Consider the following 27,465-nt stretch of genomic DNA (forward strand, 5'->3'; position numbering starts at 1 on the left):
AGTAACTTCTTAGAGCTTAAATATAGGTAGCATTCACTGGCATCTTTTCAAAAGTATCTGAAATAAAACCAAGTCTAATGAGCATGAAGACTTACATATATAATAACCCATTAATGATTAGCTATAGGGTGGGCTTAAGGGCTTTATGTTCAGTGATTTCTTTGTAGAACAATAATGAGATAGGTATTTAACAATCTTAAAATATCTGGTTTAGTTCATTCCCATTTGTCCTGCCTTGATTTTAGAAATTACTTAGATCTTTTCTGGAATAGAAACCTGGACTGGACAAAAAATAACCCAAAGTCATTTAAAAAAAAAAAACCAAACCTACCATGATATTTTATTGAAGTTTCATGCTGTGCCTAAACATACAAGTGATTAAAAATAACAAAGTCATGCATATTTTCTACGCTATTTGACCACTTTGCAGTAAGTTAGAAGAACAGTCACTAGAACCACACTTAAGACAAATGCCATCATAAGCAATTTTCAAGAGAATATTTCAGCTGAACTTCAAAATGAGAACCAAAAGCAATTTGTCACACCTCTACAGCATTGAAAAGTTTCAGTATAAGTTAGAGGTTAAGAGAAAATAACTCAAATTGTGCTGGACAATGGTAAAAACTATCTACCAACCATCACTACTTGAGCTGAAGTAAACCCTGGTTTCATAGAAAAAAAAACCTTGCAACATATCAGATAACCTTGTGCTATAGGATACAGCTGATCAAAGTAAGTTTTTCACATCATTTTACCCATGAGAAATCTAAGATACATGAAAAAAATTGTTTAGGTCACAAGACACTCAGCAGCATGAATTTTACAACTGAAACTCTGCAGCTGATGTCAAATTACACAAGAATTTCTACTGAAAGAGTATTTCCCTCTCTTCAATTTCACTCCTGAACCAAAAAAAAAAAATCCTATTGTGAACACAGGAGTGGAACAGTTTGCAGAAAGAGGGATGGGAAAGACCTCCCTGTAATTGATATGGTAATCATGTTTGAAGAGGTGTAATACATTTGAAAAGTCTTCTTTCTAGACCTTCTGAAGTCTAATTGGTAGAAAGCCTTTCACTGTTTGTAGAAGGTTGCTGGGTCTTGATGTTGTCTTCCTGTCCTAGGTAAGTAAGATTCATTGACTTTTTTGAGCAATGAGGTCTGTGTACAAGCAATCATCTCCTTCTGTATCGATTCAGTTGCTGGCTGATAAAAGTGTTCTAGGAGCTTAAATCATTCAGTTTGAGTAAGCATTGTCATCACTGTGTTACAATGTCCTGTCTTCATTGAGATCCCAAAAAAGTAAGTGCCCAGGAGGGGAGGTACACAAGGCCCATGGCAGTATCATCTACAAGTACAGCACAAAGGGTAGAGGCTGGACTTGTATAATAATCCAGTTTCTATTTAGGCACCTAATGAAATATTTTCAGGAATGCAGCACTCGAATGCTTCCAGAGAACTTCACTAACACCAGTGGTAGACCCCAGTGAAAGTCTTACCATGTCACTTGAGAACGCTGCTGTCCATCACAGGTCCTTAGCTACGTCTTAGAACAAAAGGACTGAGTAGGGAGGAAGCAGACAAGCTTGATTTTCAGCTATTTCAGACATACAATTTAATTTATTGCTGAAGTTATTCCAATACAAGCTTCCTTATTCAAGTCTGACTAAGCTGTTGTTACTACAACACATATAGGAAAAACTCCCTACAGCAGCATGGCAGAAGGTTAACTTCAGCCTGCAATGTCTGATCTTAATATAAGATGTCAAGGCATCACCATCTGAGACTGCTCAGCCTTTCAAAGACAAGGTTCAAAGTTACACATAAATGCTGAAAGAAAAGCATATAGACTCAGGTTAGCAATTCTGACATTTTTTCCATTATTCCAGGAACACATATGAGAAACAAACTGACTAGTAGGTGAACGCTTGTCTCTACAAAACAGCAATCTCTATGTTTTGTGCTTCAGCAGTGTAGTCCGGAAAGACTAAGACCTAGTGACAAGTATAAAAAAATTACGAAAGCTTGAAAATTCATTATTCATCAGTTATCATCATTTTTAAAAAAACCCAAACCCTTGTATTTTGCCTAATAAGATGTCAGTGTTTAAGAATACCACTTGCATATTACTATTACTTAACATCTTTCAGCAACATGCACAAAATGGTAATATAGGTGGCAGTAAAACATCCAATGCTGTTTTAATACTACCAGAAATGCTGGGCAACAGTACAAATTAGTTACAAAACAATAATACTGACAGTTTTGCATATCTGTTAAGTTTAGTGAGGTAATGTTGATACTTTAAAAACTCATGCCACTTCTGCACTGCTTGTTTTTATTGCTGAATTAAATAAATACTATGATTTTTTAACTGCACTGCACCCCAGCACATCTTAACACTAAGAATATGATTTCTTAGTCATCCCAATGCTACTACCCAGCACAATGCCCAAATTCAATTAATACTTGTCCAGGGAAATTATATTTGAAGAAACTCTCACACCACTGGAGTCACCTGCTACATGATGGAGGGAAAAAAAAAATAATCTCATATCCTGCCAAACATCATTTTAGGTTCTCTTCACTGATGCCTTTTCTGTAATTTGAAATAAAATAAATACTGCCACCAAAAAAGAATTTGCCCTGTTCTATTTTCTAGGTAAAACTTTAATTGTAAGAGTCCACAAGTTAATAAATAGTCCCATTCCTTTTTCCTTCCAACGGAGTGCAGGTAAAGTGCAGCGGGAAGCACCAGGAAGCCCTCTGTCCAGTGTATGGCTTTGTTAGATGCGGAGCTGGTAGCCTACCTCATTGAGCGTAGCCAGGTCTCCTTTCTTGTCCACCACCGCAGGCCTGCAAGCAAAGGAGGGAAGAGGGCACTGCTCACCAGCAATCCCACACTGCCATGCAGAAGTGGAGAGAGCAGTTGTCAAAACAGGAATGGTTTACTTCAAAATAGGACCGACTACGTCTAATTTTCTCATCATAAGCACAATCCTGCTGGATTTGTCACATGAACTAGTGTGACCGAGCTACTCATGTGGGTTGCCTCTGAAGCCAAGCACCAGCTAAGAACATCATCCCATCCTGAGGTCTGTGATCTGATCCTGGGAGCACCCCTCTCCCTCTGACTTTAGAGAGGGCCTAAATGAGTAGCTAAGGCTAGACACGTCCTGTCATCTACCCCAGAGCAGGACTCTGGCTTTTAGAATAAAGTGGAAACAGCCAAGAGCAAACAGGCACAGCCTCTAACATGGCCACAGCACATTGTCTCTCAACCTGCCCATTCCTCTTGGCTAGGTCTGTGAATGGCTAGAGCCCACCAAATAAACAACACAAGATGAACTCCCTTCAGAATCCAGGCATCTTATATTCTGATACAGTCCAGCCATTCACTTGATAATCACACACACACATGCTGTTAGGTCATTTAAGAACATCAACAACCTGAACCAAAAGAAACCTTGAGACTGAGCCATCAGTCTCTCCCTATTTAGCAAGCAGTGGAAAAGCTCCTGCAACAAAGTTGTCAAACTGAAACAATCCTGGTGATTTATAGTCTATGGAGGTGTCTCTAATCTGAGAATTTATTCCAGGCTCTTAGCTATTTTCATGCTAAGCCATATATTGCTTTTCTAAAGAAAGACATTGTTTAAAATACATGTTTCTCCTAGTAGACTCCACAGCACGTCTGCCTCACTGCAAAACCACAGATAAAGCCTAAGTAGTACAGCATGAAGCTGGTAACGGCCCCAGTGCTTACCTACAGCTCCTCAGACCTAGTTTCCAGCTCTTGCACTTAGTTTTCACTCATTATGCAGCAGATATGACCCGTGAGTTCACACACGCAAGGCTGATGCTTCCCTCCGCGTTGCATGCTGCCTGCCCATTTCTGCGACAGCGCTCTGGGCAGCCAGCACAGCCCCAGGAGAGGCAGTGCGCAGCAGGCAGGCTGTCAGGCCAGGGAAGGCCCTGCCCTGCCTGTGGCACACTGCTGGCTGCATGCACCAATCTAAGAGCTGTACCGCTGCTGCCCTAAGAGGTGGGGATGTATAGCTTACATATATCAACACATATACATGTGCAGCAGCGGAGCCTCAGAAATATTTTTTGAATTCTTTGATTCAATGAGTGGGGGGGGGTTGTTGTTTTGGGGTTTTGTTTGTTTGTTTTAAGAGCAGTGCTGCTAACAGCAGATCCCTGCTGAGAATTTGCACAGCATTTGAGAGCTGGGGACATGGCTATGAACAACTAATGCTCTTCTGCCTAGTCACACATTGAATGCAACCTGGTTTTTTGCCACTTATCGAAGCACCTCTATTAACCCCATCATCCTGTTTGCAGTACTGCCCTGCACCCTGCCTCGTGTTTGTCTCAGTTTGTAAGTACTTCACAGAAGTGAAGGAGTCTTCACTCATCTCTGTCACTTGCAGGAAGGGATCACACCTGAAGAAATCATTGTAAGATATTTGGATTTTTCCACTTTATTCCTTCACAGCAGATGGGATTTGACTAGCCAGAAAACAAGCTACAAGCTGCATTCCTCAGAGCTTGCGTAAGAGTCAGAGACCAGCAAGAGATGCGCTGTATGTTTCAGCATGCCTGCCCTTCCTCTCCCCCTCCCTCAAATTTAGGGATCCTCTTCCCTTCCCACCCTTTTCTCCCTCCTTCCCTCCAATTAAAGCCAGAATATGGCTTTACTTAAAGCATACCTGGATGGTTCTACCTTCTCTGATTATCCAAGAGAGATGGGGAGTCACTGCACAACCATGGCAACATGCCCATTTCCACTCCATGACAATTCTCTAGCTTGTAGCTACCAACAGACTGTCCTCCATAAGGTTTCTCTTCAGGGTTTTAGGAAAAGGGAAGGATTTTTTGGAGCAGAGGCACCGCAGCTCCTATTCTCCTTGGCTGGCAAATGACCTGACGTCAAACATCCCCTCTAGAAGCAAGAGACCTCTGCTGTACTCACCCATCAGATCACACCTCCTGTGCAAAGTGCCATGGTAATGAGCAGCTGAATAAGCACTGCATAGCTGCTGGGTACACAGTATTCATGAGCTGTCTGCATTGGATCTGCCTGATTTTGTACATCCTAATATAATATAATCCTAATACAATCCTGCCCCCTTGCACATCCTAATATAACGGACTAACAGAATTTTCCTTTCAACAGCTAAATTAGGCCAGAAGCACACAAGACCAGTGTTGCTATGACACTCACAGAGCATGCATGTGTTAAGCCTCAGTATAAAATTAAAAGGAAATAGATCTGGTAAACTGACATTTAGGGGCAGGCTGCCGCATGATGCTCCCGTCCAAACTCATACCAACACTCCCAAACCCCTCCAGCTCCAGCACTTCTATTGGGGATGAAGCACTGCATTGCCTGTTCCAGCACAGTGGCTTGCAATTTACTGCACCTTCCTGCTTTAGGACTTCAGAGGATGGACAAGCAGATGCAGTAAAGCTTCAGACTTACTAGACAGATTCACACCACCCTGTATCCTCTTTATTCACCCTGTCTGCTGGCCACCCTTAGCAGGATCACATCAGCTGTGGGCTAAAAGCACATGGACTGTTACCATAGCTCATGCAATTTGACTACACACCAGTCTCCTACACAGGCACGTACTGCTTAGTGCATTGCCACCCATGTTCTGCAACATACTCTATCTGCCTTGTAGCTGTATTTTCAGGCTAAAACACTATCGTGTGCTTGCTTGTGGCCACCACCGGCATTTACCTAACAAACTAGTAAGGAACCAGGATGAGAAGGTAAAGGTTTGGGGCTGTTCTGTCCTTAAGCACTGCTTCAGCCTTTGTACTTCAGAAACAATCCAGCAAAGACATTCCAGTTCACCATTCCAGTTCACATATTTTTTCACTGGGAGATCTCTCCCAGCAGGCCCGTATAATTTTATTGTTGACAAAAACCAGGCTGTAATAACAGCTTGTCATCAGCAGGTGAAGCCTCTCAAATGAATGTGTTATTCAGCCCCTGCCAGCTCACGCTAGAGCAAAACACTTCTCTCCCCCTCCCCTACAAGCTCTAAAAAGCTGTAATTACAGCATGTGAGTAAGAGATCCACAAAGAAACAAAACACAGTGTTGATAAGCACGGCCATTCTTTAGCTAGGATTTCAGCCTAAAGCCTAGCAAACCTGAAAGTCTTTCCTCTTCTGTGCATAATACAAAGGCCTCTCACTGCACCTAGGTTCTCAGAGATACATCAATATGCAGAAGAAAATACCCAATTCCCCCTCTTGTATTTCTTGCGCCGCATCAATTGCTGTACACGCTGGTATGTGTCATTCAGCTCATCCCTAATGAGGGGATGCTGTTCCCCCTTCAGATCTCTGAGACCTCCTGTTGAAGAAACCAGTAGGTACTGATTTTGGAAATGAAAGGGATTTATCACAAGAAGGGAAGTCCCTACACCAGCACACTCCTCTGCAGCATCACTCCCACTGGGGCAAAAGGCACAGTCAGCCTTCAAGCCACCAGCACCACTGCACAGAAGAAGCATTTTAACATCAGGAACCCAGTTCTCCCTGGCATCACTCTTCTAACAGAGAGCAGCCTCTCCGATCTGCTCAAGGGCCCTGGACCTGCTGAAAGCTCCTTCACTCCCCGTTTTGCTTCCAAGCGTACCGGCCAGGCTTGTGAGGGGGCTGTGCAGTATCCGCAGGGCTGTCACACAACCACAAAGCACATGCTGCAAGAGCTCCCACCTGCTCAGAGGTGCTTCAACGCCTTCCGCAAAAGCAAAGATGAAGGTCTCGTGGAGTCTGCTCTCTGTCTCCTGCTCCCTGCATCATGGTATAGCTGGGTCCTGGATCTTGTATCATGGTGACCCAGGGTTTATTTTAGAATAACATGTAATTTGCTCTACATACAGAGTGACACAGCAGAACCACCAAGCAGGTAACAGGTGCTGAAGCCACTGCAAGGCCACCAGTACTTCACTTTGTCTTTCTGTCCTGGAAAACCAAAGCTGCCAAAGAGAAATCAGGCACTGCAGAGTGGCCATGTGCCCAGTGGCTCTCTCAGGAAACCAGCACAACTGGTGAATCTCCAAGCCCAGTGAGACTCACTCTTTTCTCCAGACATACATGATCCACTCCAGCAACTGCAGAAGCACTATGAGAAACCCAAAGATGAAATCATCCATCAGAGCAAATCTAGGAGGTGAAGAAGGCTGGAGCAGCCGAGCCCATTACAACTATAATTATCTGTTCACTAAGCAAGGAGCTCTCAAGTGATGAAGCCCAAAGTTCAGCATTGTGGACTGAGTGTGAATTCACACATAAAAAAAAAGCCTGCTGTGAAATCATCTGCTGCTAAAGTATCTAGAAGCTATCTTTAGAAGGTTAGTCTAATGTCTTTGTTTGCTGCTTTAAAATAAATAAATAAGTGCTAAGACAGTAGTCTGGGGGCCTATTTAAAAAGCGATCATTATAAATATGTGACTAATCTGGGTTATGTATAGGCTTTCACAGTTGTCAGCTTCCTGGCTTGAGGCAGTACAGCTAAAACTCAACTCTTCCACGTCTAAGGTATGAGAGTCTGAATTGCCAGTGGCTGTAGAAGGCCCATGATCTGGAAGCTCAGTTTCATCCATTTAGAGGTATTGCATGCAGTTAGTGCACCCTTCCCCACACAGTTAAACTACTAGCTATGACACACAAGGGAAGTAGTCTGGGATTTTTTAAGCAGATTAAAATCAAAGAATACAATGCGAGTCATGTTTCCACTTTGGCAAGAAGAGAAAAGGTTTACTTTTTCACCATCTCTGTAAGTTGGACAAACCACTCCACCAGAACAGCTCAGTACAAAGGCTCATCACAGAGAATCCAGTTTCTGTCTGAGTGACCATGACAGCAGGGCACCTCACCACCAGTAGCAGATACATCCTCCTGTTTTTAATACCTATGTCTGAACACCATTAAATGTGATCAAACTACTTTCACTCCTGTACAGGTGTCTGTGGTGGTGCAGCTCCCCCAGGGCCACTCTGATATCTCAGGATAAGCCATGCATGCTTTGGGAAAACCTCCCATCGTGATGTTATTTTGATTACAAGTGCAGCCACTTTTGGGCATCAGCTGATGTAGTCTTTGGCCACATCTGGGCCATCTGCTGCCTGAATTGTGTGAACAACTCAGCACAAATTGTGGCCAGAATGTAAAATAATGACCAAAGGCAATCATCTGTTTATAGATTATTATATATCTATAAATAGCAATCCAAGGTAAGACCTTTTGAGTCCTCCAGGACCTCTGTGGGCTCTGTGACCCAGTGTCTCCCCCTGAGCTGGGACACCTCTCAGGATAGATTTCACAAAGATTGGAAGATCGTCCATCAACAATTTTGCGAGGACTTAAAGGCCTGATTTCACAAGGTTCACTGACCAACTGTTGATGAATGACAGCACATAAAAGTGAGTAATTAATGCAACTCACAAAAGGGAAATTTTAATCATAGGTTAACCTCTCTGTATGTAGGTAAATTTGGTTCAGAGCTGTTGTATCTGTGCACATGCATTTGCAGTTTGGTTTAGAACTATTTTGTCTGTCTGTGTGGTTCAGAACTGTTTTCTCCGTCCATGCATGTGTGTGATTTGATTTAACCTCCATCTGTGTGCAACCCTGCTGTAAGTTTCAGGTGATCCTTGCCATTTTTAAATCTTTAAGTCACAAATTCGCTTGTAACAAATTCCATCAAATCACACTGTTAAATTGGCTGATGATTAAGTACTGTTAAAATTATCCAACCTAATCTTGTTATCTCTCTCAGAAATTTTAATAAATCTTAAATTGCTGCTAAACCAAAACTGTGTAACAAAGTCTCATTCACAACAGTCCCCTGCACCCCAAGCTAGGTTCTTTGTTTCTCCATAAAGTGGACTGTATAAAGGTTTGTCCTGGTTTCAGCTGGGATAGAGTTGATTGTCCTCCTAGTAGCTGGTACAGTGCTATGTTTTGAGTTCAGTAGGAGAAGAAAGTTGATAACACTGATGTTTTCAGTTGTTGCTCAGTAGTGTTTAGTCTAAAGTCAAGGATTTTTCAGCTTCTCAAGCCCAGCCAGCGAAAAAGCTGGAAGGGCACAAGCAGTTGGCACAGGACACAGCCAGGGCAGCTGGCCCAAAGTGGCCAACGGGGTATTCCATACGGTGTGATGTCACATCTAGTATGTAAACTGGGGAGAGTGGGGGTGGGGGGATCGCCACTCGGGGACTAATTGGGTGTCAATTGGCAGGCGGTGAGCAATTGCACTGCGCATCATTTGTACACTTCAATCCTTTTATTATTACTGTTGTCATTTTATTAGTGTTATCATTATCATTATTAGTTTCTTCTTTTCTGTTCTATTAAACTGTTCTTATCTCAAGCCACAAGTTTTAATTCTCTTCCTGATTTTCTCCCCCATCCCACTGGGGGGGGTGGGGAGGGAGGGAGTGAGTAGCTGCATGGTGCTTAGTTGCTGGCTGGGGTTAAACCACGACAAGATTGAAAAAATAAAAGGGGAAACCCACACTTCCACTTTCACAGTCATCCAACACCAAGTTGAACCAAGCAAAAGCCATCGGGCCCTCCAAGGACTCACCCCCCACGGAGAGGCCATCGGGCAGCACTAAGCACAGCAATACCAGGACATCAGCAATACCAGCAGCTTCTGGAGCCTCTCAGGCAACCAAGACACCCAGTAGAGTTTTCCTATATATGTCAGTAAGCATCTAAGTTTTGTACAGCAAAATAATATGTCATCACCCTCAACTTCTGGCCCACCAGTGATGGCAGCAGGAATACTCACGATTTGTCTCTTCTGCATGCCCGTCTCTGAGGGCTGGCTTGCCTTCGGCGAGGGGACAACGATTTACCCCGTGATCGCTCTTTCATGGGAGAATGGGCACTTGAAGGTTTCAGAATCTGCGAGAGATGGGGGAGGGAAGGACAAGGCGTTCAATAAAGGCAATGATTCACTGAAAATAAAAAATAAAAATAAAGGGCCTCATACAGTAGTGGGGACAGTACACAAAGAGCCTTCAGTCCCTTGGAGCTTATTCAAACCCTGCCCAGGTTAAGAGGAACCCAAAGCTGTTATCATGTGATAGCTGTTCAGGGGCCCTCTGCAAAAATTAGTTGGTGTCACCAATTCAATTCCCAGCTAAATACTGAAAAAAAAGGTCTCATCCGCAGCCTTCTTCAGAGCTGGCAACAGCAAGGGATAAGAAAAATGGCTTTAAGCATCAGCTGAAGGAAACTCGTGCAGCTAAATCACCCTGTCCAGCTTTTCTCTCTGCAGAGGCAACCGCCTCCCGGGCTAGCAGTTGAACTCTGTGTGACAGTGGGACTTTTCAGTAGGTCTCCTGTCCATTTGCACACTTGCCCACATCCCCCAGGCCCTCCAACCTCAGAAGCCCATCAGCGTGACACTCACACTCCAGGCTATCTTTAAGACCCGATCCTCCAAAGTCAGCCCCCTCACAACAGAAGCCCTCTGAATCAACTGGCTCAAATTCTGAATTAACTCAAGGGAACAGTCAGATGCAGGGCCTTCAGGGCTTCAGGGCTGTGGTCCTGGCCTTGAGGCACTTACAAGGACCGGACCCAATGTCACAGCTTAGCACAGACAGAGCTGGTCCCTCTATCAAAAGCAAGTACTAAGTTCAGTAAATCATCCACCTATATCGACTTCTTCAAGTAGAGCCTGCTTCAGCTGTTTGTTTTCTAGATGGTATTAGAAGTGCATGAATAGAGAAGAAGGGGGGAAAAAAGCTTCATAACAGCTGTAATCAAGCACATTTGCTCAAGGTGACAGTATGGTACAAGTTGGCCCTCAAAACTCCTTGGCAGGTCAGGAGAGGTGGCAGCAGGACATAGCAGCTATGATGCTACTGTCAACACTCACCCCAAGGTCAGGGCAAGGGGGCAGGTGCCTCAGCCAAAAAGGCACACGGCTGCTACGTAGGAGCCATTCCTCAGCAGGGCAGGGGACGGGAACCCAGAATAACTTGGATGCGATGCCGCATGCCTCTCCACAAGAGCCAGCTCCATACTTAGCAACACACCTGCTCTGCTCCCCCTGCCAGCAGTGGGCTGGAAAGGCACCAAATCCCCTACCAACATGACCACAAACAGCTCCTCGCCCATGCCAGCCCCAGAGGCACGGTCAGGGACACCCCTCATCCCCAAGTGCAGCTAAACCCTCCAGCCCTCTGGCAGCCTGCCCTGTCTCCCCATCATTTCCCTCTGGGCTCTTCAGTCCAACCAACCAGCAGGGAAGCACCAGCCTGTCAGGGACCCACTTTCCTCACCCTTCCCATGTAACCTACTTTGCGATTTAGCCAAGGATGGTGGACATCAGGCAGCGCAGGGCAAGCCCACTAGCATGCCCTGCAAGGAGAAGCAACCACTGACACAGCTGTCCTATAGGATGCCTTGCAGCTCAGGTGCAAAGAGCAGACATCCCTACCTGCGACCAAGCTACCCACCCCACCAGCTCGAGCCCCAGCTATGCTGGTTCTTCCTAGCCACCTTCTTCCTGAGTCAGTAAGAAAAGCAAACTGGGCAATAGCTCCTTGATGGCCAGGGATGAGTATGGGTTCAAGTGTTTCCCAGGCTGAAGGGGAGATCCTTGAACTAAAAAAAAAAAAAAAAAAATAGCTGTAAGGGCTTGAAAACACACCAAACCCTATGGGAGAATCACTAAGACAGATGTAAGCACACCCCCAGCCCATCCGATACCACCATAATCTCAGGCCAGGGTCAGTCTGCTGACATGAAGCAAAACCAATCTCTGCATGATGGGACAAGGCACACCCACCTCCAAGTCCACCGCCCAGGCACACAGACCTACCTTCATTCTCATATCCCTGGCAAACTTCTCCAGCTCCTTCCTGACTTCTGTGCGCATCATTTTGGATACATTGAGGACCAGCTGTTTCCACTCGATGGGCTGAAAGCTGTGTGGCTCGTGTGGGACATATAATCCGATTTTTACTTTTTTGACTGAATGCAAGTACTTTTTATAGGAGTCTTCAAATTCAAAGATGAGGTCACTCAGAGTTCGGTAAGTTAGAGGTTTGTCCATCAGATCTGATCGTCTGCTCATGCCCAGCGAGCCGTACCGGCCATTGCAGTAAATTCCGAGCACCACATGATGAAAATAGTTCCCTGAGAAGTGGGTTTTAAAGCTGATGGGGAATCGTTCTACAGAGGGCTGCCCATTCGTTAAGTATCTGGTGTGCACGTCAAGGCAACAACAGCGCTGGGAACAGAGCACGCACAATTACACCTGTAAGACATCTTTAGCAGGTTGTTTGTTTGGGTTTTTTTTAACTGCCAGGGCAAGCACTTTCTCCCAAACACAAGTTTATTCTCACTGTGACACAGAAACAGTCAATGCTGCCAAAGCCCATTTCACTGCTTGGAGAATAAGATGCAATGGTTCAGGCAGGGAAGGGCCTGACTCCTAACCACGCTTGGGGGCAAGGAAAAAAACACAACAGTGTTCAGGTCAGCACACCAGAAGAGAGACCACCCTCCCCAGATCTGTGGGAACTCCCCCGTTTGATATCAACATCAAACTCCCATGCTCCCAAAAGGGAACAACGTTTCCCTCCGTTTCGTGCTGGAGCTTGGTAGGACTCAGGTTATTGATCCTCATTTTCCCACATCTTCAAACAGTAGAAAAAAGTCTGAATTTATTCCTCTTCAGGGTGACAGTCTGCCTTTCCAGCTGTAAACTGGCCATCGGCCACTCTTCATACAACAGCGGTTTTGCACGTTACCTTTGTAACACATTGCTGAGTCAAACAAAGTAAAGCTCCCAGGCGGATAATTAATTAGATAAGCTGAGACATGGTCAGGAACAAACACTTTTAGAAAGCAAAACATGTCCCCTGAATCACTGGCTGGCCATTTCAAATGCACCACGTGCAGAGGCCGGGACCAAGCTCTGTAACAGCGTAGTAGGTGATCTCAGAGGGGAACTACGCGTGAGTCCAGGTCGTCTCCTCAGGAGGCTGCTGGCCTGTGCCAGCGGGAGGAGAGACTGAGATTCCTTCACGCAAGGAGGTTTGCGTCAGCACCTACGTTGCATGTGGCTCCCTGCTACTAATCCCCGGACAGCTGAAACCCACCCTGGCTCCACTGCTGACACCCAGCCCCCAGGACAGCAGGCGCCCTTCCCCTCTGCAGCTGAGACCCCCCACCCACGCCCCGGGAATGGAGGAGGGATGACCAGAAAAGGCTGCAGCAAGACGCTCCAGCCTGGGGTTACTCCAGCCAGAGGCACCTACTGTAACCCCAGAGCCATACCCAGAGGCAGACGCTGTCAAGGCAGTCAGACAGGGCAGTGCCACTACGAAATATGCCAGCCTGAGGGGCAGCACTGCCAGGATAGTGTCAGGGCAGCCTGAAAAACGGAGGAGTGGGGTTGGTTCCCACTGGAGCTGCAGGAACCGGCTCAGACCAGAGTCCTGCTCTGGGCATCTCCAGCATCCCCTCCTCTCCCTACCCTATGCCCAAAAAGGAGGACTTCAACAGCAGCGAAACAAGAGCCACTGCACAGCTGAGATGCCCTGGGAGGTTACTGCAGCCAGCCTTCCTCCCCTGTCTGCATAGCATGGCTGCCCGACAGCTGCTGGGAAACTGAGAACACAAAAAGCCTTTGCGCCAATACCGTAAAACACAATTCGGGCTTGATTCTGGTTCTGCCCAGCCTGACACCCCACCTCACCACCAGTGCAACTCCCTGGGATGCTGACCCCCCCATCCGCACCCTGCATTTCACCTCTTCTCTCTACAGGGATGCAGGAATACCATCCAGCAGCTCTCATCTGTCTCTAAAGAATTTTCTCAAGGGGATATTTCACCCACTTGATGGTTGTTGAATTTCACATATTCAAACTTTCGCCCTCCAGGTGAACACAGAAACCAACTAGTAGGGGATTCGTGAACTGCCCAGAATCTGAGGTTGAGAGTAAGGAGTTAAACCTCTGTACAAAAAAAATGCAAGAAAAACACGTTGGCAAAAATCTTTCAGAACAGCCACAGGGAAGCTTTTCGGTTCAATGTCAAACATATTTAATTGCAGTCAGTGCTAGATGTCATCAGCTTTAGTGGTCTGGAGAAAATGTATTAGAGGGTATAGGAACGGACAACACTATGGGCCCAGCTCCTGGTGCACTTCAGTATCTGTACAACAGTAAGTCTGGACAAGCGTGCAAAGCAGAGTCCAGACCTCCTTACTGCGCACACAACCCCTCGCCCAGCCAAGGCTACGTGTGCCCACCTCTGCCCATCTGCTGCCCCACCTACATCAAACAAACACCCTGCAGCAACTGTCAAAGTTCACCCCGATATCAACTACACCAACACAGAACAGAAATAGCTCTGTTGCCTTCGGTGATCTTGCTAGATCACTGTTGCACTAGCACTAGCTTCTCCAAGAAAAGCCTCACACCATTGGTAGAGTTGAAGATCATAAATACACTGCAAGGTCAGAATGGGGCCCAGCACTGTTACATCAACTGGAAAACTCAGCCCACAGTCATCTCATTTAAAAGGTCACCTTGCTCCAGGCCTTGAAAGGAGCATCCTCTGTACATCAAAGTCATGTTACAATAATTTGTATCCTACAGACAGATTCTTGCAGAAGCCCATTGTATTTATCATTCTGTGTAACTGAAAAAGCAGTATCTTTTATTAACACCTATGAAGCTTTCAAACATCGCCACTATTTTTCCCCTTCATTATGAAAGGGTTTTCTCTCTGCTCCCCAAGTGCCTTTCTATTAAGTCCACACAAAGCTTTGGTGGCCACCTGCCACACATACACACTTCTGCCATGAGGTCTCGGAGAAGTTGCAATTTAATCTCATTAAATACTAGGTAGGAGTAAAAGAATCTTTTGAGGATGGAAATTACCCACCATCAAATAACCCAGCAACAACTGCTGCGGAAATTAACCTTTAGGTACAGGTTGCTTCTGCTGAGTGACTAGTTAATGAGAGCCCCCACCCGAGATGAAATACACAGCAAATGGTCTGGAAAGGCACGTCAGATCTTCCCCTCCATCCATGCATCATTATTATTTCTCTTCCTTTCTGCTCTGCCCAAGGAGAGCTGTATTGTGGCAAACAAAAGGCAACGACACAGCAATGCCGCAGCTGTAATCACACTTTTGAGCTGGGACTGTAACTGCAGGATGGAGAGTCAGGGAGTAAATTATGTGCCACAATAGAGAAGCAGTGCAGAGCAGGAGAGGGCAAAAGCAGCTGTAACGAAAGCTCAGTGGCCTCTCGATCCCAGGTCTTCATGTAAATCAAAGCAGCAGAAAAATAGCACTGAGGGATGCTGATCTTCTTGGAGATCACACAAGAGGGACACCAATCTTCTGGCTGGCCCCAATCTTGCCCCAGTATCCCTCCTCTTCCCCCACATCCAGGAAATGCACAAGGGTGGTACCTAGAGCTCCACCAGGGTCTCAAGGGAATGGCTTGGTACAGCATGTCCCCATCCCTTGGACATTCCCAAACCCTGCCCACACTGACTCTCAGCTCTTCTGCAGCCTCATGCTAGTCCTTAAACCTCAATTTCTTCCACCTCACAGAGAGCCTAATGCCTGCCGGCCAGGGCTGTGTGTATTAGGCAAAATATGAATTCTGCTTTTGTACCCCAGGGGGTTGATTTTGAAAGAGACAGGTTTGGGTCAAAGGAGTGTGAGAAGAATTGGGCCCAAAGCATGCAACATGCTTCGGGCGTGACAGGCCATTGGGGTAAACCAGTATGGCTCTATTAACAAGTAGGCTTTCTTGAGCACACCAATACTGCTAGCAGCCTGCAGAAAGGGCCGGATTTCCCATGCCAGCATGCAGCTCCTACGGACCTGCAAGTCAACACAAGCACACCATCCTCTGAGCCACAGGTTGTGCTTCCCGTAGTCCAATCGTCTTCACCACCCAAGCTCACGCACAACCTAGCTTAGATACTTGGGAGACATTCAGATCCCAGACTCAAATACAAGCAAGACTTGGGACACAAAGCCTGCACTCTGGCTACCACCTGGATCTTCCTGGGCACTGAAGCAAAGGAGGAGTAGCATCCTTAGTCAGTTCAAAAGAAAAGGGGAGAATTAGTTAAGGCGTTAGCTGAGTCAACCCCTTAGTTTTAAAACTCTGGACCAGAAAGGATCTGGATGGGTTTTCTTTAAATCCACAGACTCACACAATGACTCAACCAATGTCATTCTGTGGTTTGGGGTTTGTTTTTTTTTTTCCTCCACCTCCTGGTAGACTCTAGTATCAAAAATGTCCCACAAAGGAGTCCCAGCATCTTCCCCCCAGTACAGACCCTTTGCTACGCAGGTGCCCCCACTGCAGAGCACAGAGCAGTTCCCAGCTAGAAGAGAGATTTGACGTCCTTCACCTTGTTTATTTGCCAGCAGCAACTTTTAGAAAAGATGTTCTCTATGTTCTCTCTTGGCCCCCCTTTCCCTCCCCCCCTTATTAATAAATGATCAGAGCAGGACCTTCCCATGTGCCAGCACTGTGGCTCCAGGCTTCAAACATTTCTGGAAATAGGTCTTAGCAGCTGACGGCACCAGCCAGGCAGCAGCTGGTTCCCCCTGGCTAGGTGAGCTCGGGTTACTTGCCACCACCACTAGGAACCGCAGCCAACTGTACAGGGGGTGAGGGGACACTCTGCAAGGACCTCAGCCCACCTGTGTTTAAACCAGCTTCAACTGGAGTTTAGCTGGGGGAAAAAAACCAGTGCCTTTGCCAAGCTGACAGGCAGCAACCGTGCAAGGGGTGCACTAGCAGCAGGTGAGGAGATGAATACCATCCCTGCACTGTGCCACCCCCCTGCAGCACCAACAGGGACCCAGACCCACAGACCCCAAGGGGCAGGGGACATGGGGAGACCCTCATCCTCAGAGCCCTGAAGGAGAAAAGCCCAAACGTAAGACAGTGCACCAAGGCCCTGCAGAGCCCCCCACAGCAGCTTGAAACAAACCAAGACATGGTCAGGTTTCAGATATAAGTGCCAGACCAGCCTGTCAATGCTAATGCCCAAGTGGGTCTAAGCACCTAGCTGTCCCAGTGCCCAGACTTACAAGTGCTTCTCCTCCAGCTGCAGGAAGACCCACTATCACACCTGACACCTTCTGGGGTCTCCGCTACAAGTCCCACTCTGCCTTGCAAACCAAAGACAAAAAAGGGAAAGCCAGATGAACCTGATATTGAGCAAATGAGTGCCTATTGCACTGTCTGTGCCAATCAATTTGTTATTTATTAGTTTGAAATTCTCCCTTATTTAATTCAGACAAGATGACATTGCAGTGCTTCATGTCTTAGAGGCCAGCAAGGGTGGGTTTTTGCTGAAGTCTTGTTGAGATGAGCAAACCACAGGGTGTCTGTTCCCCTCCTCTTCTGCTGCTTGCAATGGCTGGGCAAGTGTGAGCAGGCACCCCGAGCCATCGTGGCAGGCTGTGCCACAGGGCACAAGCAAGCTGGAGGGGATGAGAGCAAACTGAGACAAGTGAGGAGGCAGCTTTATTTACACGAGCGACGCTGAAGCTGCTAGCTCAGAGTGAGGAGGTGGAGCAGGAGGAAAATAAACCTCATGCTTCAAAACCATCAGATAAGACTTCAGTAAAAACAGAAAAGCTATTTTTCCAAGCAACCAAGCAACTGCTCGCAATGTCGGAGGGCCTCCAACCACCAGTATTAAACACTTGGAGAAGTTTCCAACCACAGCCTGGAGTGAGACAGCATTTCCCACAGGCTCCAGGAGTGCCAAGATCCCAGGTGTGGGATTGCTTACTCTGAGGCAGAGGGCTACCAAGCCCACATCTGGAAGTCATCTCCACGGAAAGCCCAGGTTCCCCCCAGCAGCTCCAGTGCTCCTGAAGGAATGGCTCAAGCAGCTGGCTCAGCCTCCTAAAGCAGGACTGCCAGACTGGCATCCCTTGTTTTAAGGCACCTGTTCTCCACTACCCAGCTGCAGTCTGATGTGATGAGCTTAAGAATAGACCGTGATAATGGAAGCGATTAAAAGGTCTGTCCTAGCTCTTCCCAGCTACCAGAGGGGCTGCAGATATTCAGCAGGACCCTCCTTGCCCACATTTCAGTTATCAAGTGGGTCAAGCTGTGGACAAGTATGCAGGAGGCAAAGAGGGGCACTGCAGGGACATCAATATCCTGCAATGACTGCAAGAAACTCTCCCTCTTACTTCTCACTCACTCCCAACCCAGGGATGTACCTGCTAGGCAGCAGGAGCAGTATAGGCCCAGGTCTCCAGCAACAATAAACATCATCCACTGATTAAATGCACAGAAGGTATAGTGCAGAAGCTGTTAAATAATTTCTCCCTCCTGAGGCACGTCTGCTCTCATCTTCCTCATTTAATCATATTACTGGACAGGGGGAGGTCTAATACACTGCATGGGTCTGACTGTTACCTCACATGAACTGGGAGAAGCACACTGAAGGCAACAGGAGTGAGTTATGTTCACCCGACACAGATGCTCTGCAAGACTCCCTGAGGAAGGATGCACCCGTGCCACTTCCTTCTCCCCCTCTGATATTTTGCTCTCCCCATTTTAATAAAAGTGAATACAGCACGGATAAAATTCCCTTGCACGTTTTGGTTTACTAGTCCCTTTCTTGAGCACAAGTCGTTTGGGTCCTTGCTCAGAAAGGATGAGCTGAACGAACCATTAGTCAGCTGATTTGCAACTGAACTGAGAAATGCCCTGGGGAAGACAGCAGAAGGAATACCTCTGGTTAGGCAGTGACAAGCAGACCATGTAAGCAGAGAGATTCGAAGCCAGTTCCAACAGCTACACAGAGAAGAAGAGCCATACAGATTGCTGCAAAATAGAACTGGAAGATCTGTATGAGCTTTCAGTCATCTCACAGCAGCTGCTCCCTCGGTGCATGCACACAGGGTTGTCTCAGTAGTTTAACTCATTGCCCTATAAAAACGCTACAAGATCTAGTGCGAAGGCAATTATGCAAAACTTAATTCTGTACCAAGAGGGATTACAGAAGCATTTTATAAGAAGTCGCATAGTAAAAGGCAGTTGCACGAGCCAGCAAGCAGTTCAATTAAAATGACATCTTGCTAAGCTGCTCTGCACGAGTCAGCTTTTGAATGAAGGCTCATGCCAAGGGTCTGCTGTAGTGGGCTGTACTCTTTTTGGTATCCAAGCAACACGGCAAAGCCTGCCAGCACACAAATTACAAGCAGTACCTTATTTCCAGAGACAGAGAAGGGAACCAGAAGCTAGCACACACACACAGGGATGCTCAGCTCAGACATATGTGAAGACATTGGTTTGACGCTCAGGAGATGGTAACCACATCTCTTATCTGGTAACTGCCTGACCTTGGAAAGCAAGCCACAGCTGCTGGCCTCACCGCGTCTGCATCCAGAGGGCAATGCTAAAGATCAAAATCACACAGCTGAGAGAAAAAAAAAAAAGAAAAAAAAAATCAGCAAACTTCCCCATGTGCGGTTACAAAGATGCCTCCCAAAAACCCCCATGGTGCACATGCAACACATCACTACAAGGTTCTGCACAGGCACAGGTTTCGTACTGGTCACTTTCAAAGCACACATACTCAGACAGCCCATCCACTCACCGCTGCTACACTCTTCGTGTACTCACACCTCAAGCAAAATACTTCGGTTTTATATTGCATGGATCTTTAACACATCTGTTACTGCACCACCACCCCAGCAGATAGTCCCTGTTTTCACACAGGAGACTTCCAAGACAGCAAGTAGAAGTCATAGGAAGATAGGCCTGTCCCATACCCTCCCCAACCTAAGCCTTCTCAATTAAAAAAGAAAAAAAGTTTTCCATAAACTTTTTTTTTGCAGTAGCATCCAGAGACAGAAAGATTTATCCAAATCTTAAAAGTCCAAAGAAGCTTCAGATTACACCAAATAATACAAAGCATAGCTTTCAACTATTTTGCTTCCCCCACTGCTAAAAAAACAAATTGAACCATAGTCAGGTTTGAGGCAAGCAGAAAAAGCCCTCTTTCCAAATGAAAATAAAACGGTCAAAACTTTTAGATCAGCAAGAATACTTTTAGGTTATCATGGTCATCTGTACACTGCTCATCACCCTCTGCTTGTGTGGTATGTGGAATAATCAATTCAGTGCTAGAAATACAGCGCTAGAAGCCACACTGACACTTCTCAGTACTGCAGAGCAGCATCAATTTCACCTGGGGACTATCTCCCCCAACCCTTTGGTCCCCAAATAGTTTGGGACACCACCCTGACACAAGGGCAAGCACAACAGATCCACTGACATCATTTCTGTTTCTGAGAGGGCATAGGTTTGAGTCTCTTGCTGACATCAAGCCCCCAGGACCCCCATCCCTCTAGCTGCATGCAGACCCTGCCAGCATTTGCAGGGGTAGCCCCATCAGCCAGAGCCACCTTTCAGACTGGGACCTGAAGCCTGTCCCTGGCACATGGGGAGCCAACCACAGCCATGAGCAGCACCCGACGCACACCACAGACCTCCTAGCACAGCGGAGACCGCATCTGGCAATGAATCTCGCACGCCACACACTTGCTCTGCCACGTCCCCTTCCCACCCCTGCAGCAGCCACCCCCTCTCATGAGCCAACACCGGGCACTACCTGCCGGGCTCTGCCAGCCCCTTCTCCCACGAGAGGGGGCAGCAGTAGCAAGCAAAACACCACAGAGACATGCCAGAAGCTGGTTTGCTTCGGGGTTTATTTTGGCTTGGGTTTTTGTTTTGTTTTAAATCAAACTTGATCACTTGTGGTAAGACGTATCCGGCATACAATTATTCCTGTAACCCTGCCTCACCCTCCTCTAGTGTTTTAGGATGATGCAGGTTGATTTATCAGTGACAGCACAAGAGCATCAAGAAGCGAGTCAGTCTCTAAATGAAAATATTCTTGGTTCTTTTTTCTGAGACTGAATAGGAAGCAAGCATTATGTTAAGGTAAAGCTTAAATGTTTAACTATAATACACATATGTTTCTGCACAAAGCACATCTGTGGGCTGAGAGACAAAAACATGACTTAACTGTGTAAATATCAGACATAGAACAGAACCTGCATTCCTCAGGTGTTAGCAAGCTGCGACAATAACCGGCAGAGAAAGAAACTAATGAAGAAAACAGGGACTGTGTAAACAGACACTTATCTGGGCACTTTGGGTCAGATCCTGACATTATGCAGATTACCAGGGCAGGAGGCAAAGTTGGCATGGTCAGAGCATGACACCTGTGAACTGGGCACATGGCATCCAAACTCCTACCGACAAGCCTAGGCAATTCAGCAACTTGTTGATCAATACCACAGCAGTCCCTCGAGCTGCTGGCACTCACCTTTGGCTGTGACTATCTCAAACACCATCCAGGAAGGGCAATATATTAAACAGTGCTGCAGTAGAAAAAGTCATAGGCATGCGAAAGGATACATCCCCAGGATAACTGCTTCAAGGCATTTGATAGGTAAGGACTCCCTGGTCATTTCTTTTGCTGTCTCCATTAACCTAGGACAGAAACAAAAAAGTTTTCAGTCCTTTCAGTTGAAGCAGTTGATAGGAATCAAAGGGTCTTCTCGTACACCAAGAGCCAGGAGCCTCCAGTTCTTATCTCAGCAAGTATTGGTGAACTCGATTCTCCTCTTCAGCAACTTGCCAGAGCCCTGTTGACTTCTGGAGGATGACTGGGGGCGGGCGGGGGGGGGGGAAGTGTTTGGCATGCCAGTGCCCTCCAGCCTCTGAAGATGGGCTGGAGGAATGCAGTCCTCTCTGCCTCTCCCAGCAACTCCATGAGCATCACTTCAGACTGCAACACAAAGCACTGCTGAGCTGCAAAAGCTGGTGATCATGCAAGCTCCCACAGCAGGACCAAGTTTAGCTTATTTTCAAAATAACCCTGGCTCTCCTCTGGAAAAAACAGGGGAGAGAGGATGGTTACACGATGGCCCCCTGAAAGCTACAAATGCCTCTGTGAGCCTATAGCTACACGTGCAGACAAGAATTTAATGCCTTTCTACTGAAGCCTGCTCTGCAGAAAGCTCCACCAACACAAGACACTTCACACCACTGCAAGCTGAGTTATCATCTTGCTGCTGCTCCCCAATGGTAAAAAACATCAGATTTCCTGCAGGAGTGCAGAAAACTATGCATGCCCAGGATCTTGCATTGCAAGTTCACAAAGTTTAGTTACAATCTGAAATCTGTCTTTGGAGTAGAGTTATCTGACAGGGACAACACTGTGACGAGAAACAAGTAACCTAATTTCAGCTCAGCTGAGAAAGCTGTTGTGCCAGACTGACATCACACCATCAACCAACTAGGCATTCCATCCCCTTCCACAAGCAGATCCTGAAACCCTGAAGAGTTAAAAAAATAATAATAAATAAATACTGGAAGGAGATTTTAAAAATGCCAGAAGAGTCATATTCAATGACACACCAAAAAAAGAAAAAGGAAGCTAAAAACCAAACCGAAGGCTGACTTCTATTTTGAAGTCTTCTCTATCCATATCCTTTCCCTGAGAAGCTTTGTAGAGAGATCCCTACTCTAAGAAAACATGACTTTAAGTGATAAAAATATTTGTATTAGAGAAGATGATGAAAATACGCATCTGAAACTACTAGTCTGTTTTCCCCACTTTCTAATTTACCCACCTTATGCATTTTAAGCTTTGTATTGAGTGCAAATGGCAATACAGCTTTCACCGCTATTACAGCCTGTCACGGCCATTCCACATCCCATTTATCCAAGTTAGAAATTATCTTTTCATTTGTAAACAACCACCCTTTACACTCTCCCTGCAGTACAGAAGACAAATTAGAGTTAGCCTGCCTCCTACACACTCACAATCAGCCACAGAAACCCCACTGCTGGAAGCACAGAGCAGCTCCGGCGAGGGCGCACAATGGGGCCCCTTCATCCCCCACAGTGGCTCCTCAGTGCTGGAGTACTGTGTTCAGCTGTGGGGCCCCCAGCGTAAGAAAGACAGGGACCTGCTCAAGCGGGTCCAGAGGAGGGCCACAAAGATGATCAGGGGGCTAGAGCACCTCCCCTGTGAGGACAGGCAGAAAGAGTTGAGGTTGTTTAGCCTGGAGAAGTCAAGGCTCCGGGGAAACCTTATAGCAGCCGTCCAGTGCTTAAAGGGGGCCTACAGGAAAGATGGGGAGGGACTGTAACACAGAGTGTAGTGATAGGATGAGGGGTAATGGTTTTAAACTGAAAGAGTGTAGATTTAGATTAGATATTAGGAAGAAATTCTTTACTGCAAGAGTGGTGAAACACTGGAACAGGTTGCCCAGAGAAGTGGTGGATGCCCCATCCCCAGAAGTGTTCACGACCAGGTTGGATGGGGCTTTGAGCAACCTGGTCTAGTGAAAGGCATCCCTGCCCATGGCTGTGGGCTTGGAACTACATGGTCTTTAAGGTCCCTTCCAACCCAAACCATTCCATGATTCTATGAAAGCCCCATCTCCATACGGAGAAGTATTACATGCAGACAATGCATGGGAGGTATCCGTGAACAAGACAATCCATTGAATTTCCTATCTTCTAACTCCAGGGGAGTTAAAAAAAAAAAGGTCACAGCTGATTATGAATGTGCATCACAAGCAGGAAAAAGCTCAAGTTGTAAAGCTATTCAGCTTGAAGGCATTTAGTGTGGTGTATGCCTGGTTCACATGGTTTAAGGGACAGGGCTGGCATCTCCTCCTCAAGTCTACACCTACACTGACCCTGCTGCCAGCAGGCAAACACAGTAACCACACTGGAGCTGCCTCGTCACCACGTGCAGCATCAGGTCTCTTAACACCTGCTTTTATAAGCTCACTGCTGTCATGCTTTCGAGGTGTTGTCAGCACAGAGATAACATTAATGGCTCCGCAGCCAGGGAGGGAGTCTTCAAAGTAATTGGCCTAAATGAGCAGTCAAATTACTACCAACTTACCTGTCACAGCAACACTCACACTATTTAAATACTAAGTTGTATTTAACATGCACTCTGTTTGCAAGCCACATACATGTTGGTTCTGAAGCACAGCTCCCCAGGACACTATATGGTTATTAAGACAGATTTAAATCAAACAGGAAAGGCATTTTGCTTGCTTAAACATGCTGCCCATTAGTGCATGGGTACCACAGCTGTCCCTTCTGAGGCTAGCGGCAGACCTCCCTCTCCTTTACATAGTGTCATTGGATAGCTGGGCTCAGAAGGGACCCCAGGAAGCCCTCCTGTCCCACCACTTGCTCAAAGTCCAGGAGTGGCAGCAGGTGCTCAGCGGTCACCCAGGACCTGGCAGCTCAGAGACAGCCACAGCCTCTGGACCATGACAGTGATGAGGATCTGTGCGAAGGTAGCATCAGTCAGGAGGCATCACCAGTGATCAGCAAACAGGCATCTATCTGCACCCACAGGGCAGGTCATACCCTCACACACATCCATCCCAGAGTCCTGGGGAATACTCTGCAAACAGTTTGCTTTTTCTCTGCAGCTACAGCACAGACTACTCATTTTACGCGGATGACCCAGTTCAATAACCACTGAGAGTTTTTCCTTCTGCTTTTAACAAGCTTGAGACGAAGCATGGCCTTAAACCCCACGTTTGCGTCGGAAGCAGAGCTTTTGGAGAATCCCCAAGCCACTGCGCTGCCCAAGGTAGCATTAGCCAAATCTAAATCACTCCACACAGACTATTTTCCAACCTACTTTTAACTGGTTTCTCAAAGGCTTGGGAACCCACCAGTTATATATTCTATACTTAACCTTGCATCTAAGAAGGTCGCCTAATGTTTAAACTAAATCTTTCCTTTTTTGCAATTTAAAGCAGAAGCTACTTCTGCTATCCACAGTGAGCATGAAGACCATTTATTATCTCTCCTCTTGAAACAGACATTTGTATATGCAACAGGCTGTAACCTACCCTCTCCTCTGTAAACATGAAAAAGCAGACATGGGGTTTTGGGGGGGGTGGGGGTGGTTTTTTTTAATCCCTTCCTCTCTCACCCCAAAGCCTCCCCCTTAGGTCATACTTTCTAGACCTTGGGCAATGTTTGTTGCTTTCCTTTTGGACTCTCTTCAACTGAGTCGCATCTCACGGTCCTTCAGCTAAGCCCACCACACCACAATACAAACAAACCAATTTCCTTCTGAATCCAACTTTCAGTGTATTTCTGTGACCAACCCAGTGTGCTGTGGCTTTTTCCCTGTTGACACACAACAAATGGCTTTTTTCTTTGGTTGGGGTTTTTGTTTTGTTTGTTTTTGAAGATCAGCTCCTTCTTTGCAAAACTAGCCTTTCTTTCTCCACAGTGTATTCCCACAGCTGGCTATTCCCAAAACCCTCCTCTGAATTTGCCTTTACGAGATTACCTCCTGTTTGTTCCAGCCCAGCTCTCTCTTACCCTTTGAGATCACTCTGAATCCCAATTCCACCTTGCGAAGCCTTGTCACCTTGTCCACCCTGGACTGCAAAGCACATCTATTAACAAACAATTAGTCTTATCCACACCATTAATGAAAAAACATTGACCTGGGACAGAGATTGCACACCTCAACTGACAAACTCTGCTAGGCAAGAGCAAGCTATTGGATAAGTACCATTTTCTAAGCACTGCTTTCCACCAGGTTGGCTCCTTACATTAAATAGTTTTATTTAGACTCAAGGTCCCTGCCTAATCTGGAGGCTGGCAAAGCCATACTAAAGCAAAGATTATCACATCCACAACTCCTCCTGATTGACAAAAGCTCTTACACTCTCATAGAAGGAAATTATCAGAAACAAGCTGTGCCAAACTATTACCTACCCTGAAACTGCACATAAACTCAAAAAGTTCCTAGACTTATCTTTTCCCGTATTTTTTTTAAAGGCCGGTATCTTTGCCTTCCCCAGTTTCCAGCAAGAGCTCCTATCCTCTCCACACTCTCTAACAGAAGTATTAATGATTTGCAGGTTGCTTGTCAGTTCTCCAAGTGATCTAGGACAAAGGATGGAGCATCCAGCTTATTTGAAAATGACTCATTACAAGCACTCTTTGGCTTGACCTTTCTCTATTTTCTTTCACTCCTAAATTCTTACCATGCTGTCTCAGTCATTAATTATGACCAGAAGGTCTGCACAGTTAAACTTGTGAATGAAGATTTAAGGCAGAAAATAATTAAAAAACAGCATCAAGCATTGACTCTCTGCCTGAGCAGGGTTTGTTTCTGGGATTTTCTTTAAATCTTTCCAGTTATCTGAAAAGATTCCACATATATGGCTAATACAGTACTCATATCACAGATAGCTGGGAACTAGCCCAAAGCTACCCTCTCCCCAGACCCCAGCGAGCATGGGGGACAACCCATCTCTTCCTGTAACTGGAGGGAGACTGCTACAGTCAAAAATAACCATCATGCAGCTCCCCTCTTTGCGGCATTTACACCACTATCTAAAGCCTGCCAGGCAGATCTCTATTCCAAACCACGGTGAACACTTCTGCCTCTAACAAATGTAGCCAACAGGAACAGGCTGCATGCTCCTCCCTTGAGATCTAGTCCTTAGCAAATGGTGATATTTCCTTATTAATTGACTCAAATTTCTTTCAACATTTTCAGGAGCCCACCTGGATTATCTCCCTTGCTTTCTGCAGTAAGAGAGGGCCCATAGAGGAGTTGGGTTTGCCTTTTTAGGATATTTACTGTTTAAAATGGCAGTGTCTGCAAACATCTCATGAGAACCATTAATTCCTTTCACTCCCAGATTTTTCACTAGGGCACCCAATTTCATATACAGGTTAGAAAAAGCTTCAAACATTTTAGCATACCCAAAACTGGAGAATGTCACCAGCTGGCACCCATCACACTGGAGTCACTACAGAGATGGCCATGCTTAGGAGGAGAGGTTGCTCATTACCTTCACCAGAAACACTCCTACAGACTTCAATAAAATTTGTATTAGTGAGATCCTCCAGTACATTTTCCACAAACTTCTCCTTCCCCAGGACCCTGTACTTGCATGAGGTCCATAAAATCTCCCTCTCCCAAGTTTTTCTAAGGCTCCTGGAAGTTTTATTCTTCCCAATGAATCCAAGAGATAAGTGAAAGGCATCAACAGGAGTAGAGAAAACAACAGAGCTGCTACTGCTCCCATGAATCTTCTCAAAACCAGTTTGTTTCAATAGCAAAAGCACTTCTACCACATGCTGAACATAGCACCATATCTGTAACATTCTCCTTTTGTGCGAGAGAGAAGCAGATGTTCAAATGCCTTCTGCAGTCTATTGTCTGCAAATGGTACGAGCCCATTTGCCTTTATAGCCCCATCATGGTTCCTTAATAACATGGTGTGTTGAAACAGTATTATCCTCCGTCCCCCCCTTTGCTATTATTTGGTTGCATCGTTCCCACATGACTGTTTCTATCGCACTCTTTTAT

The 27,465-nt window shown here is 46.1% G+C and overlaps 1 protein-coding gene across 1 annotated transcript in view; it reads right to left on the reverse strand.

Moving 5' to 3' along the window:
• Window positions 1–315: 315 nt before the first annotated feature.
• The window catches only part of VASH2 (vasohibin 2), a 38,737-nt gene continuing 11,587 nt past the window's right edge, over window positions 316–27,465 (reverse strand). Inside the window, exons 4-7 of the mRNA XM_069800169.1 lie at window positions 21,492–21,566; window positions 11,868–12,249; window positions 9,822–9,937; window positions 316–2,855 (exon numbers count right to left, since the gene is read on the reverse strand). Of these exons, the coding sequence (XP_069656270.1) occupies window positions 2,786–2,855; window positions 9,822–9,937; window positions 11,868–12,249; window positions 21,492–21,566 (643 nt within the window). The 3' untranslated portion in view covers window positions 316–2,785. The remainder of the gene's footprint in view (window positions 2,856–9,821; window positions 9,938–11,867; window positions 12,250–21,491; window positions 21,567–27,465) is intronic.

Source organism: Haliaeetus albicilla, chromosome 13, assembly GCF_947461875.1.
Source record: "Haliaeetus albicilla chromosome 13, bHalAlb1.1, whole genome shotgun sequence".
NCBI classification, from domain to species: Eukaryota; Metazoa; Chordata; class Aves; order Accipitriformes; family Accipitridae; genus Haliaeetus; species Haliaeetus albicilla.